Raw genomic sequence first — 12,603 nt, forward strand, 5'->3', positions numbered from 1 at the left:
CATTGTTGTTGGATAGGACAGAGAGAAATGGAGAGAAGAGGGGGAGAGAAAGATAAGACACCTGCAGACCTGCTTCACCGCCTGTGAAGCGACTCCCCTGCAGGTGAGCAGCCCGGGGGCTCGAACTGGAATCCTTGCACTTTGTGCCACATGCGCTTAACCCGCTGTGCTACCGCCCGACTCCCTGGGTGCTTTCTTATTCCATGATGTCTACTTCAGCCAGTTCCCCTACCCCCACTCCTAGCTGCTAGTTCACACACAGTATAAGGACAGGGAAGTAGAATTCAGGTAGTGTTTTTATTATCTTAGTGTTGTCACAGTGACAGGAACCTCCAGAATAGAAAACAAGAAATTCCTACTAGAACTGACTGACTGCCATCCCCTCTCATGAGGGCTCAGAGCCTTTAGGCTTTCCTTGGCCCTTAGCATGCTAGGATGTGATCAGGAATCAGACACTCCTTTTTCCAACACTAGCAATGTGCTACATTTCTAGAAAGTAGGGAGAGCTATACACAGATACCCTACTTGGCTACCAAGATCACCCATTCCCACAGTACTGGATCTTTCGATATTTGTAAACTAACAGCACTTCACTGCCCCAGGGTGGATGGCATTTATCTGGATTTCTTCCCTATGTGACATAACTACCACTATTCAGAATGACTACCCACTTCTGATAAGGCCACCTTGAGTTCTGTGAGCCACCAGGGCTTCCCTCAAAACAATGCCCGGGCAATCTTCCTCCCTGTGGCCTTGATCCTGGGAAAGGAACCCCCTCCTCCCTCACTTGGGGGAGTTCCTGAGGCAGAAGGGTTGCTGGTCAGGCCTGGTGTAGCAGTAGAAGGCTTTCGCCGCTGCCGCAGGAGGAAATCATGTGAGACTCCATCCATAGCATAGAAAACATTGGCTGAAGGTGGGATTGTCAGCTCTGTGGGTTAAGAAAAGGGAAGTCAAACACAATCATAGTCATTCCCTTATAACTACCCACCCCCAACGTAAAAATATTCCCATTAGGCACCACTATCCTCCCAAGTCTGCCTTCCTTCCTCTGACCTCGATCTCCTGGTAGCAGCTGCACTAGTTCATACTCTGAAGCCACAGCAGAATCACGATTGTTTTTCTTAAGGACACGACTGATGACACTTGGAGCCTTATCCTGGCTTGTCACCTGGCAAGACAGGAGACCAAAAGAGCAAAAATTGGCTGTAATGATCCCTGCTTCTCAATATTCCAATCCACGTCACTGATGAACACTTTGAACAGGAAAACCCAAGATGATGACTCCCTGGACTCCAACACAATGTCCTCTGAAAGATGGCTGCTCCCTGTGTGAAGACCAGTTGGTTCTGAAAGTTGAATATGGCCACCCCAAGTTCAAGGCACACAACTAATGCGAAGCAGCCATCAAAGTAAAACATGAGGGGCTGGGTGGTGGTGTAACTGCAGACAGCACAGGCTACAATAAGCAAGGACCCGAATTTCAAGCCCCTAGTCCTCACCTGCAAGGGGGAAACTTTACAAGTGGTGAAGCAATTGCCACAGGTATCTCTCCCCTTTACCTCCCCCTCCCCTATTGATAACTCTGTCTCTAGCAAATAAATGAATAAAATAAATAAAACACGGTGGCTAAAAATCAAACACCAGTATTCAAACTAGAATCCTCCCATTTGGTTATTCCAACCTGAGGCAAAATCTATAGTTCCCTCAAGACACTGTTCTTCACCCTTACTTCCCAACCCATGGAGCCCTCACCAGAATACTCTTGTAGACACTGCCATCTTCCCCCAGTTCCATCTGGACTCGGATGATTCGGCAATCAGAGGACCCAGGCCCGGACCCCCCAACTCCATATCCAGTCCCCCTGGAGGTTACTTCTGTACTCCCACTAAGTGGGGAGCCACAAGAGGCTGAGCGCCGATGGCCTCGAGAAGGCCTAGGAGAGGAAGCCGGAGGAGAGAGGTGGCTGGCATCAACGGGACTGTGCAGGGATGGAGCACTTTCAAGAGCGGAATCCAGAGATGAGACAGATGGCCACTTCATATGCTGGGAACAAACCAGGGAAACTGGCATGAAGACAGGTCAATGAAAAGATACGCACGGTCAGGGTCAATGCTGTCAGAGGTCAAAAGCAGATCTCACCTGGGCCAGCCGGGTCAGTAGAGGAGCAGGGCTTTCTGGTACTTCATCTCCGCCAACACTGGGTCGGTCCCAGGAGACAAGGGGTGTAGGACCCCCAACAGAACTCAGAACCCTGCAGGGGTAGGCAATCAGGAGGGCAGAGGAAGATGGTCAATGTTAGACCTACAGGGTCATGTCACGTCCCCAAGAGACTAGACCCCCAACCTCCAACTCCTCACTCTGTCCACTGTGAGATGACCAGTGTTGGCCGAAGCACACGTGAGGGAGGAGTGTCACCGGTACCAGGTGGCTCCACATCACAGGACACACGATGGCTGGGAAAGGCAATGGGTAGAGATCAGAACATAACAAACCGACCTTCACATCCAGCCTGAACCCTAAAATCCCAGCCTCAACCAGCCAGTCACCTCTGGGCCTCTGTCAGTGGCCTGAGTCCCTGTAGCCACTGCTGAATATCAGGGTCAGGTCGTAGGTCATAGCCGCGACATTCATTCTGGAGCCTCCGCAATTCAGAAAGGACAGCAAACTCCTAGGAAGGAGCCCTCAGACTGCAGGAGCTAACTAACACCCATGACCCTCATTTCCCCCACCCTCTCTCTTTCCTAGGACATGGCTAGGGATTTCCAGCATCGCCCATGCACTGTCCTCACCTTTCTGCGCTTGTCAAAATTGATATATCCATTCTGCAAGAACAGAGGGGATGAGGTGAGAGTCCCAACCCACTAGAGAGGTATCCCTCTCCCACCCATGCACACATTCACATCCAACTTACACACTTCCTTAGTCTGACTCCTCCATCATACCCCTAAGTATGAAACCTTTCCTTTTACAGTATCTTGGGGGCAGGGGGTGAAGGAGGTGGTAACACACCTGGTAGAATGTACATGTTACCATTAACAAAGACCTAGTTCAAGCCTGTGGGCTCTACCTGCAGGGAAAGCTTCGCAAGTGATGAAGCTGTGCTTCAGGTGTTTCTCTCCTCTATCTTTTTAAAAAAATATTTATCTATTTATTATTGGATAAAAACAGAAATTGAGAAGGGAGGGGAAGATAAGAGAGGGAAAGAGACAAACACCTGCAGCCCTACTACACCTACTCCTGAAGCTTTTCCAGCTGCATGTGGAGACCAGGGGTTTGAACCTGTGTCCTTGTGCATTGTAATGTGTGCACTTAACCAGGTGTGCCACTGCCTGGCCTGTTTCTTTCTCTCCTTCTCTATTGCCCTTTGCTCCCCATTTCTATCTTGTAACATGTACTTTACCAGGTGTGCCATCATCTGGCCCCTTATCTCTATAACATTAAATAAATAAAGGGGCCAGGCAGCGGCGCACTTGGTTAAGTGCACACATTAACAGTGCACAAGGACCCAGGTTCAAGCCCCTGGTCCCCACCTGCAGGGGGAAAGCCTCAGGAATGGTGAAGCAAGGGGTGCAGGTGTCTCTCTGTCCCCTCCCCTCTCAATTTCTGTCTCTATCCAATAATAAAAATAAATAAATAAATCAAAAGAAAAAATAAAAATAAGTAAATGTAAGGTGAATATCTTTTTTTTTTTTTGCCTCCAAGGTTATTGCTGGGGCTAGGTGCCTGCACTACGCATCCACTATTCCTGGAGGCCATTTTTCCCCTTTTGTTACCCTTGTTGTCTATTGTTGTTGTTGTTAATATTGTTGTTGGATAGGATAGAGAGAAACTGAGAGAGGAGGGGGAGAGAAAGATAGACACCTGCAGACCTGCTTTACCTAAGGCACAAAAAGGCTAAGCAATTTGCCTTAAGGTTAAATAACAAAACCAGTACCCTGCAGTCAGGCTCCAAGTAAATTGCAGCCTCTTTCTAGACCTGCTTCACCGCCTGTGAAGTGACTCCCCTACAGGTGGGGAGCCGGGGGCTCGAACCGGGGTCCTTACGCCGGTCCTTGTGCTTTGCGCCACCTGCACTTAACCCACTGCGCTACCGCCTGGCCCCCGGTGAATATCTTGAGTAGAAATTATGACCATGTGGTCTGGGTGGTGGCGCAGTGGATAAAGTGTTGGACTCTCAAGCATGAGATCCAGAGTTCAATCCCTGGCAGCACATGTACCAGAGTGATGTCTGGTTCTTTCTCTCCTTCTACTTTCTCATTAATGAAGAAAATCTTAAATAAAAAAAGGAAAGAAATTATGTCCACTTTACAGACCAAGAACATCTAGATTCAGAGAGGATAGGAAATTTGCCCAAAGTCCCAGCTTTTTTTTTTTTTTTTTGGTTTTTTTTTTGACAAGATATATATGCTTAGGTTGTAGGAATATTCTTCTAGGCACTCACCAAGTATTAATTCATTTAGTCACAGACAGACATGGATAGGAGTGGCCCCTGTGCAGATGACTAAGGCACAAAAAGGCTAAGCAATTTGCCTTAAGGTTAAATAACAAAACCAGGACCCTGCAATCAGGCTTCAAGTAAACTGCAGCCTCTCTCTAGAGGAAGGCCTACTTGTTCCAGAATCATCTCTCTCTCTCTCTCACACACACACACACACATACACACACCACTGACCTCCAGCTCATCCTTGGAGGCTGCATCCAGCATCACAAGGTCCTTCAAGAAGGTGCCGAGGTAGGGAACCACACCCTGAGGCCAGAGTCAAGAGAACACTGCCATTGGTCCGGAGATCTCTCCATACTTCCTGTCCCATTACCTCAAAATTCTCCTCCTCACCCCCCAGTGCCTTACTTTTCCATCACTCATACTGTCCCCTCCCACACTCCTTACTCCTTCACACCCAGTCTCCAGTCACTTACCCCACCCCGGGAGACAGACCTTGGGGTCTTTTTAGAATTCGCCTCCACAGAGGGCTGCAGCTTCACCTCCTGGTGGTGACAGAACAAGGGTACGATGGGAGTCGGACAGTAGCGCAGCGGGTTAAGCGCATATGGCACAAAGCACAAAGACAGGCATAAGGATCCCGGTTCAAGCCCCCAGCTCTCAACCTGCAGGTGAGTCAGCTTCACAAGAGGTGAAGCATGTCTGTAGGTATCTATCTTTCTCTCCCCCTCTATCTTCCCTTTCTCTCTCCATTTCTCTCTGTCCTATCCACAACAACGACATCAATAACTACAACAATAAAACAAGGGCAACAAAAGGAAATAAAAAAAAAAAAAGGTATGTAGGGTAGAAGGGAACAGGGGTGGCTGGGAACACCAGGGAACAGAGCCTCACCTGAAGAAGTAGCTCCCGGCTCTGGGAATAATTATCCTCTTCAGAGAAAATCTGACAGAGGCTGGAGAAGACTCTAAGGCTGTCCCTGGGGGCATGGAGGGCAGTAGCCTTGAGAACAGACCTGGCCGGACACCCCCCTACCCGCTTCCCATCTCTCATCCTCAGTCTGGTGTCCCATCTTTCCCACCTGGCTGCTTCCCCCCAGGCTGCTCGGAGCCTGTGGATGGGGCTGGATTGTAGAGCTGACACAACAGCGTAAACTGAAGAGAAATTTCGGAGAAGTCTGCACTCCTGTGAAGGTGAGAGAGAGAGAGAGAGAGAGAGAGGACTGCAGTGTTGGGACTTCTCTCCACACATGGTCCCCAACAGAATGAGTTATCTCTATTCTTTTCCTTTTGTATATATTTTTTATGTTTGTTATTATTTTTTTTAACCAGAGCACTGTTCAGCTCTGGCTTATAGTGGTGCAGGGGACTGAATCTGGGACTTTGGAGCCTCAGGCATGAGAGCCTGTTTGCATAACCATTATGCTATCTACCCTCCGCCCTGTTTATTTTTTTAACCAAAGAACTGCTCAACTCTAGCTTATGGCTGGTGCTAGGAATTGAATCTGGAACCTTTGGTGCCTCAGGCATGAAAAGTCTTTTTTGCGGGGGCGGGGCAGGTGGAGGCGCACCTGGCTAAGTGCACACTTTACAGTGCACAAGGACACAAGTTCAAGCCCCTGGTCTCCACCTGCAGGAGGAAAGCTTCACGAATGGTGAAGCAGAGCTGAAGGTATCTCTCTCTCTCTCTCCAATAATAAGTCAATAAAGATTAAAAATATAAAATTTTTAAGTCTTTTTTGCATAATCACTATGTTATCTCCTCAGTCCTCTTTTTTTTTCCTAATATTTATTTATTCATTTTCCCTTTTGTTGCCCTTATGGTTCTTTATTGTTGTTGTAGTTATTATTGTTGTAGTTACTGATGTCATCATTGTTGGATAGGTCAGAGAGAAATGGAGAGAGGAGGGGAAGACAGAGAGGGGGAGAGAAAGACAGACACCTGCAGACCTGCTTCACCGCCTATGAAGCGACTCCCCTGCAGGTGGGGAGCCGGAGGCTCGAACTGGTATCCTTCCGAGGTCCTTGCACTTTGCGCCATGTGTGCTTAACCTGCTGTGCTACCACCCGACTCCCCAGTCCTCTCTTTTTTAAAAGATTTGTTAATGAGAGAGGAAAGGGGGGGTGGATCAGAGCATCATTCTGGCTCATGTGATGCCAAGGACTGAACTCAGACCTCATACATGAGAGCCTAAGACTTTATCCACTGCATCCCCTCCCAGGCACCCCCTCCCTTACCTCCACCACACACATCCCAATTTGCTCTTACTTCTGCCACTCGGATCCACTTCTCCAGGAGCCGGGCCCTCTGGGGTGGACGAAGTGGTCGTATGGTCACCTCCCCAGGCCCATCTCCAATCGGGGTAGCCCCCAGGACAGAGCTGACCACTGCCCCTGCCACCTTGTTGAACTGAGTGACAGTAGCTCGAACAGATGGGCAGAGGTGGGAATGTCCTGGTCGATCTCGGTGACCCCACAGGCCTCCCAGGCACTGAGAGGGGATCAGATTGAGAAACAGCTCCTGCAGAACAGAAGTCAGAGGTTAAAGTTCATAATCAAGTGAGGTCAGCATTTCAATATCAGGGATGTGAGGATTTCAAGTGGCCAAGGAGCCAGAGGGGTGCAGGGCTTATAGGTGACTAACATCCAAGGGGGAAAGGGAAAGGTCAAAACTGGGTGGATGGAGGGTGGGAGTCAAGGAGAGGTTAGTAAAGGGGATGGGGGTCAGAGGTCAGGGTCTCACCGCATCTAGCAGGGTCAGCTGTTCGGCCAAGTGGTCAGCGAGGAACACCAGGACATCCGTGGGGTCAGCAGGGGGATCGCCGGGGAGGGCCAGGGGCTTAGGAAGGTCGGGGGCCTGGGGGTCCACCCGGGACCGGAGGTTGCGGATGAGGTCAGCGCTGCCCCCCCCAACACCCTCCCCTGCTGCATACCCTGTTCGAAGCAAGAAGCTCTCAAGGCGGTCAAGCTGACCCTTGACCTCAGAGCCAAAATCCTCAGGGTGAGAGGCCAGCCAGGTTGACAGTACAGAGATGGCTACCCTGAGAGAAGGGGAATCAGCCAGGGGTCAGATGTCAAGCTGCAGCCCAGGCAGAGGCGACTGTGAGATTAAGAATCTGGGGGTTACTTACCCTTTTGTTCTCTCTAGTTCGTCGGCAGAATGACATTCCAGGGCTTCTAGCCTGGAAAACGAAGGAGAACCTACCTGTCCATTTTCTTCCAACCCCCCCCCCAGTGGCTTTTGATGGAACAGGCTGGTTCTACAAAGCCCAAACACTTCCATAACCCTTGGTCCCTTTGATCCTGACCTGTCAATCACAAGCTGTAGCAGGACAGGTGTGGAGGTGAAGGCCTGGTGGGTGGCCAGAAAAGTTGATGTAAATGTCATGTCAGCCCCTGAGGTGCGAACATCCAGCAGGTGTCTGACCAGGGCCTCCAGGGTGCCAGCTCGCAGCCTTCGGGAGGAGCGTGGGGGAGGTGTCGGGGCCTAGGGAGACAGGGTCAGTTACTGGCCTTTCTTCACTCTATTCCTAGAGGTCAGAACAACTACAAACCTAGATGACCTAGGCTCCTTGTACTAAGGTTCTGAGAGGGTAAAACAGATTTGACCAAAGTCACATGGCAGAGTTTGGGTCCCCGGATCTCTAACCTAGCACTCTGGCCTGAAAGTCAACCAGGAGATAGGAAATGGGGGGTGATGGGATAGAAGCGAGAAGCTTTAATTATGATCTCACCAAGGGATCAAGAGGCTGATACTGACGGCTGGTGACAGTGAATGTAGCACCTTCCTCCTCCTCATCCCAGACAGACACCGGGGCCTGGAGGAACAAGGAAAGGAAGGTCAGACTGCTCCACACTACCCCCAGCCCTCACCCCTCGGCTCAACTCCTCCCTCTGTACCCCTCACCTGAGATGGCAGGGGACAGTACCATCTAGTACGAGGGGTCGGGGGTGCTGATGACCCCAGGTCTCCCCCACTGGGGCCCAAACAGCCCCCCCCAAGTCGCCTCAGGACCCGGTGGAGTCGAGGGGGTTGCAGTGGGGGGTGGATGAAATGCAGGCACCCTGATCCTGGAGACCACCGCAGCCCCTTCCCCCCAGAGCTGAACCCCAACACAGCAGAGAAGCAAGATGCAAAGGACAGGAGGGGAAGCGAGAAAGGCTGCGAGCCAGACGCAGAGACCTTGAGAAAGCTCACTCACTGGCACAGGCTCCACCCTCCCCCGCAGGTACTGGCCAAGCTCAAAGTCTCAGTCCCCACCCCATAAGCCCCCACTTCCCGGCTCCCCAACCGTAGAGACCACCCTAAAAGTGGCGACTCGGATTCCAGCACAGGAAAGAGAAGGGGAAGTGGGGATGTTGGGGGCGTAAGGCTTAGAGTCACGTGGTCTCGGCCCCACCCCCAACAGATCCCGAAAAACCAGCCCTGCCAGTCACCCTGCCCTCATCCAGCCTCTAAGCCAAGAGCCCAAGGCCTCCTGGCCCCAAGTCCAGCTTTGGGTACCTCCAGACGCCCCAAATTCTGCTCCCGGCTACCACCACCAGTCCCAGAAGAAAGCAGGTGACCACCTCAACTGAGTCCCGGAGCTCCCTCCACGGCTCCAAAACCTGAGCTTCCCAGCCACCCAGCGGGAGAGGAGGGAGGGGTCATGAAATCGAAGGGCTCCCTCCCCAATCCCCGAGTTGGAGGAGCTGGTTACTGTGGAGACAAACCCCTCCCCGCTAAACAGAAACGAGAAGGGAGACAGGGACCTAGAAGCAAAGCCCAGAGAGGCAGGCACCCTGGGACAGAGGGGCCCGGGGCCCGCAGGACAGACAGATGCTCCAGACGAGGCAGGTTCCCAGTCACGCTGCTGCCAGAGAAGCACAGAGACGCCGGGACGCCCAGCAGCGGGGAGACAGACAGACACCCAGCAACACACACCCCAAGGAGGCGCGTCCGTCCCCCAAGTGTTCAAGCCACCTGCTTCTCACCTCGTCTTCCTCCTCCTCCTCCTCCTCCAGCTCCTGCCCCCCGCCCACGCCCCGGCCTCCAGGGCCCCCACCCTCTTCTGGGTCTCGGCTCCGGAAGCTGCTCAGCACGACGCCCCCGGGGGGACTCGTGTCCCAAAGCAGCCGCAGGGGCCGCGGGAGCATGTCCGGGCGAGCAGTCAGCGGGGTCGGCCCATGGGGGCGCCTGGGGAGAGAGCGGGAGGGCGGGAGTCAGGGGCAGAAGGAGTGGGCGGGCGTGCAGTGGCCGGATGGGAGGCGGGGGCGCCCGTGGCGGCGGGCGTCGGCGAGCGGCGCGCTCCCGGGGCTCCGGCTCTGACCTGCTGCGGGCTGGGGGCAGCGCGCGTCCCGGGCCGCGTCCCCGTCGGTCTCCGGCCCCCGACCGAGTCCCCGCGCGGCTTTTCCGCACCCCCGGCGCCCCCCTCCGCCGGACTCCCGGGCCCTCCCGCCCTTTCCGCTCCCCCCCACGTCCGCTCGCTCCGAGAACAGGAGCCAAAAGGGGAAGGAAGTGAGGACAGGAGCCAGGGCCGCGGACTAGGGAGCGCTGGACGCCAGGGGCCGGGACTCGCGAACCCCGGGTACCCGGCCCGCGACGCCCTCCCCCAACTCGGGGGCGCGGGAGCCCAGGTCTCCCCGGACTGAATTGGGATGAGTGCAGCTCCCGGGTGAAAGGCGGGCGCACACTTTGCCTCTTCCCGCAGCTCCGGCAGCGAGGAGATTAGCGTTCCCGCGGAAAACGCTTGAGGCGGGGAGAGACTCAGTCACTCCAGCCCGCGGGGGTGCTCGCCCCACCCCCACGCGGCGCGGCGGGCTCCACTCCGGGTTTTCCCGCGCGCCCTGAGCCCCCGCCCTCCCGCTCGGGGGCGGTACAGGAAGCCGCTACTTCCGGTTCCCGGCTCTGCGCTTCTGTGTTTCCGGTGTGCGAGTCCGCTAGCGCACCTCCATTTTAGTCTCAGCGGCGGAGCTCGGTCCTCATGGCATCCGGTCCGCCATTACCGGCCCGGGACCCCAGTCTCAAAGGCCAACTTCACGTCCCCAGGAAGCAACCTGGAGCGGTTGGGAACATCGTTATACGTGTAAAGGCGCGGCCTGGGGTGGAATGAGATATTCCCACGAGAGTGCTACAACTTTATTCCCACTCGACGAGTCCGGTTAACATCTCAGACTGACGGTCTGGCCCCTCCGAGGTCCCTGAGACGCCCCACCACTTCTTTCGTCTATTATGGTTTTAGATCCAACACTTGAAAAAAAAAAAGAGCAATGCTTAGCTCTGGTTTATGGTGGTGCGTGGCGTTGAACCTGGGACTCAGGAGCCTCAAGCATCAGAGTCTCAGCATAACCATTATGCCATCTACCCTCGCCCTCCAATACCTTTTTATTGTTGTTTTTATTTTATTTGCTAGAGACAGAAATTGAGGAGGTAAGGAGGGCTAGGAGAGGGGGAAAGACACCTGCAGCCCCGCTTAGCCACTGTGAAGGTGTCTCCCTGCAAGTGGGGACCAGGGGCTTCAGCCCAGGACCTTTCACACTGTAATGTGAGTGCTTGGCCAGGTGGCCAACGCCTGCCTCCTCCAACACCTTTTTAAAAATATACATTTAAAGCACAAGGACCAGTATAAGGATCCTGGTTTGAGCCCCCGGCTCCCCACCTGCAGGGGAGTCGCTTCACAGGTGGTGAAGCAGGTCTGCAGGTGTCTGTCTTTCTCTCCCCCTCTGTCTTCCCCTCCTCTCTCCGTTTCTGTCTGTCCTATCCATCAACAACGACATAAATAACAATAATAACTACAATAAAACAACAAGGGTGACAAAAAGGAATAAATATTTGAAAAATATTACATTTAAGTGGTCCGGGAGGTGGCGCAGTGGATAAGGCTTTGGGCTCTCAAGCATGAGGTCCCAAGTTCAATCCCTGGCAGCACATGTACCAGAGTGATGTCTGGTTCTTTCTCATTTCTCATGAACACACACTAAAATTGGAACCATACAGAGATTAGCATGGCCCCTGCGCAAGGGTGATACACAAATTCGTGAAGTGTTCCATATTTTTAATATATGTTTATTTATTTAGGGGGTTAGGCTGTAGCGCAAGGACCAGCGTAAGGATCCCCACCTGCAAGGGAGTCACTTCACTGGCGGTGAGGCAGGTCTGCAGGTGTCTTTCTCTCCCCGTCTCCCCAACAACGACGACATCAACAACAATAACTACAACAGTAAAAGGCAACAAAAGGGAAAATAATAATTATATATTATTGGATAGAATTTGAGAAGGGAGAAGAGATAGGGAGAGAGACAGACACTGTAGCCGTCACCACTTGTGAAGATTTCCCCCCGCAGGTGGGAACCATGGGCTTAAACCTGGGTCCTTGGGCACTGCAATGAATGCTTAATCAGGTGTGCCACCGGTACACCCCTCTTTAAAAGTTTTGTTGGATAGAAGTTCCAGCACCTTTTTAAAGAAATTATTATTCCCTTTTGTTGCCCTTGTTTTCCTGTTGTTATTGATGTCATCATTGTAGGATAGTATAGAGAGGAATGGAGAGAGGAGAGAAAGAGAGGGGGAGAGAAAGATACACACCTGCAGACCTGCTTCGCAGCCTATGAAGCGACTCTCCTGCAGGTGGGGAGCCAGGGGCTCAAAACGGGATCCTTACACCGGTCCTTATTCTAGTCCTTTGCGCTTTGCGCCAAGTGCCCTTAACCAGCTGCACTGCCACCCAACTCCCTGACCAGCACCTTTCATGAAAGCTGGTGATGCTTGTGCGCGCGCCCTCTAGTGGTGGTCGGGCGCTGCGCAGGCCGAGGAGACAGATAGGCTACAGCATTTGTGGACAACTAGCACAGTCTTTTAAATACCACTGCGGTATTTAAGGGAGACACATGAGTTTCTCCAAGGAGTGACGAGCATGATCTGGATACCGGGAGTGTGAAGGCATAGCTGGCAGAGGGCTGGATCTTTTGGAATAGTCTGGAGAGACCACTGTGGGGAGAGAGCTAGAGAAGCTGCCAGAGGGCATAGGCGGGTTGAAGAGATTAGCAGTGGATGCACTGTAGGCCCCGAACCCGAAGAATGAATCTGGCCTGGAACACAGATTCTTCCAGGGTGCCCCTGTCCCAGAGGTCCCTATTTCTAGAGGGATGCCAGGTTAAGACTATTTGCACAGGGAGTTGGGCAGT

General features: G+C 52.9%; 1 protein-coding gene and 1 non-coding gene across 4 annotated transcripts; one reads left to right on the forward strand and one right to left on the reverse strand.

Moving 5' to 3' along the window:
- Window positions 1-278: 278 nt before the first annotated feature.
- Window positions 279-10,122, reverse strand: RGL2 (ral guanine nucleotide dissociation stimulator like 2). Of its 3 annotated transcripts, XM_007527432.2 has the most exons (18): window positions 9,750-9,883; window positions 9,415-9,616; window positions 8,175-8,258; window positions 7,749-7,927; window positions 7,572-7,622; window positions 7,184-7,481; window positions 6,710-6,961; window positions 5,523-5,626; window positions 5,336-5,420; window positions 4,918-4,986; window positions 4,673-4,747; window positions 2,790-2,822; window positions 2,547-2,668; window positions 2,358-2,453; window positions 2,140-2,251; window positions 1,753-2,043; window positions 1,054-1,168; window positions 279-928 (listed from the first exon to the last, which is right to left on the reverse strand). In XM_007527432.2, the coding sequence occupies exons 2-18, from the start codon at window positions 9,574-9,576 to the stop codon at window positions 717-719; spliced, it is 2,340 nt and encodes a 779-aa protein (XP_007527494.1). In that variant the 5' UTR covers window positions 9,577-9,616; window positions 9,750-9,883; the 3' UTR covers window positions 279-716. The 3 variants fall into 3 exon arrangements, with proteins under 3 accessions (XP_007527494.1, XP_060045569.1, XP_060045568.1); XM_060189586.1 differs by lacking the exon at window positions 9,415-9,616 and having other exon boundaries at window positions 9,750-10,122; XM_060189585.1 differs by lacking the exons at window positions 5,336-5,420; window positions 5,523-5,626 and having other exon boundaries at window positions 9,415-9,889.
- Window positions 10,123-11,368: 1,246 nt separating this feature from the next.
- LOC132538425 (U6 spliceosomal RNA) lies at window positions 11,369-11,476 on the forward strand. Its single transcript, XR_009549792.1, has one exon. It is a non-coding gene; the product is annotated as a U6 spliceosomal RNA (small nuclear RNA).
- Window positions 11,477-12,603: the final 1,127 nt, after the last annotated feature.

Source organism: Erinaceus europaeus, chromosome 4 (genome assembly GCF_950295315.1).
Source record: "Erinaceus europaeus chromosome 4, mEriEur2.1, whole genome shotgun sequence".
NCBI lineage: Eukaryota > Metazoa > Chordata > Mammalia > Eulipotyphla > Erinaceidae > Erinaceus > Erinaceus europaeus.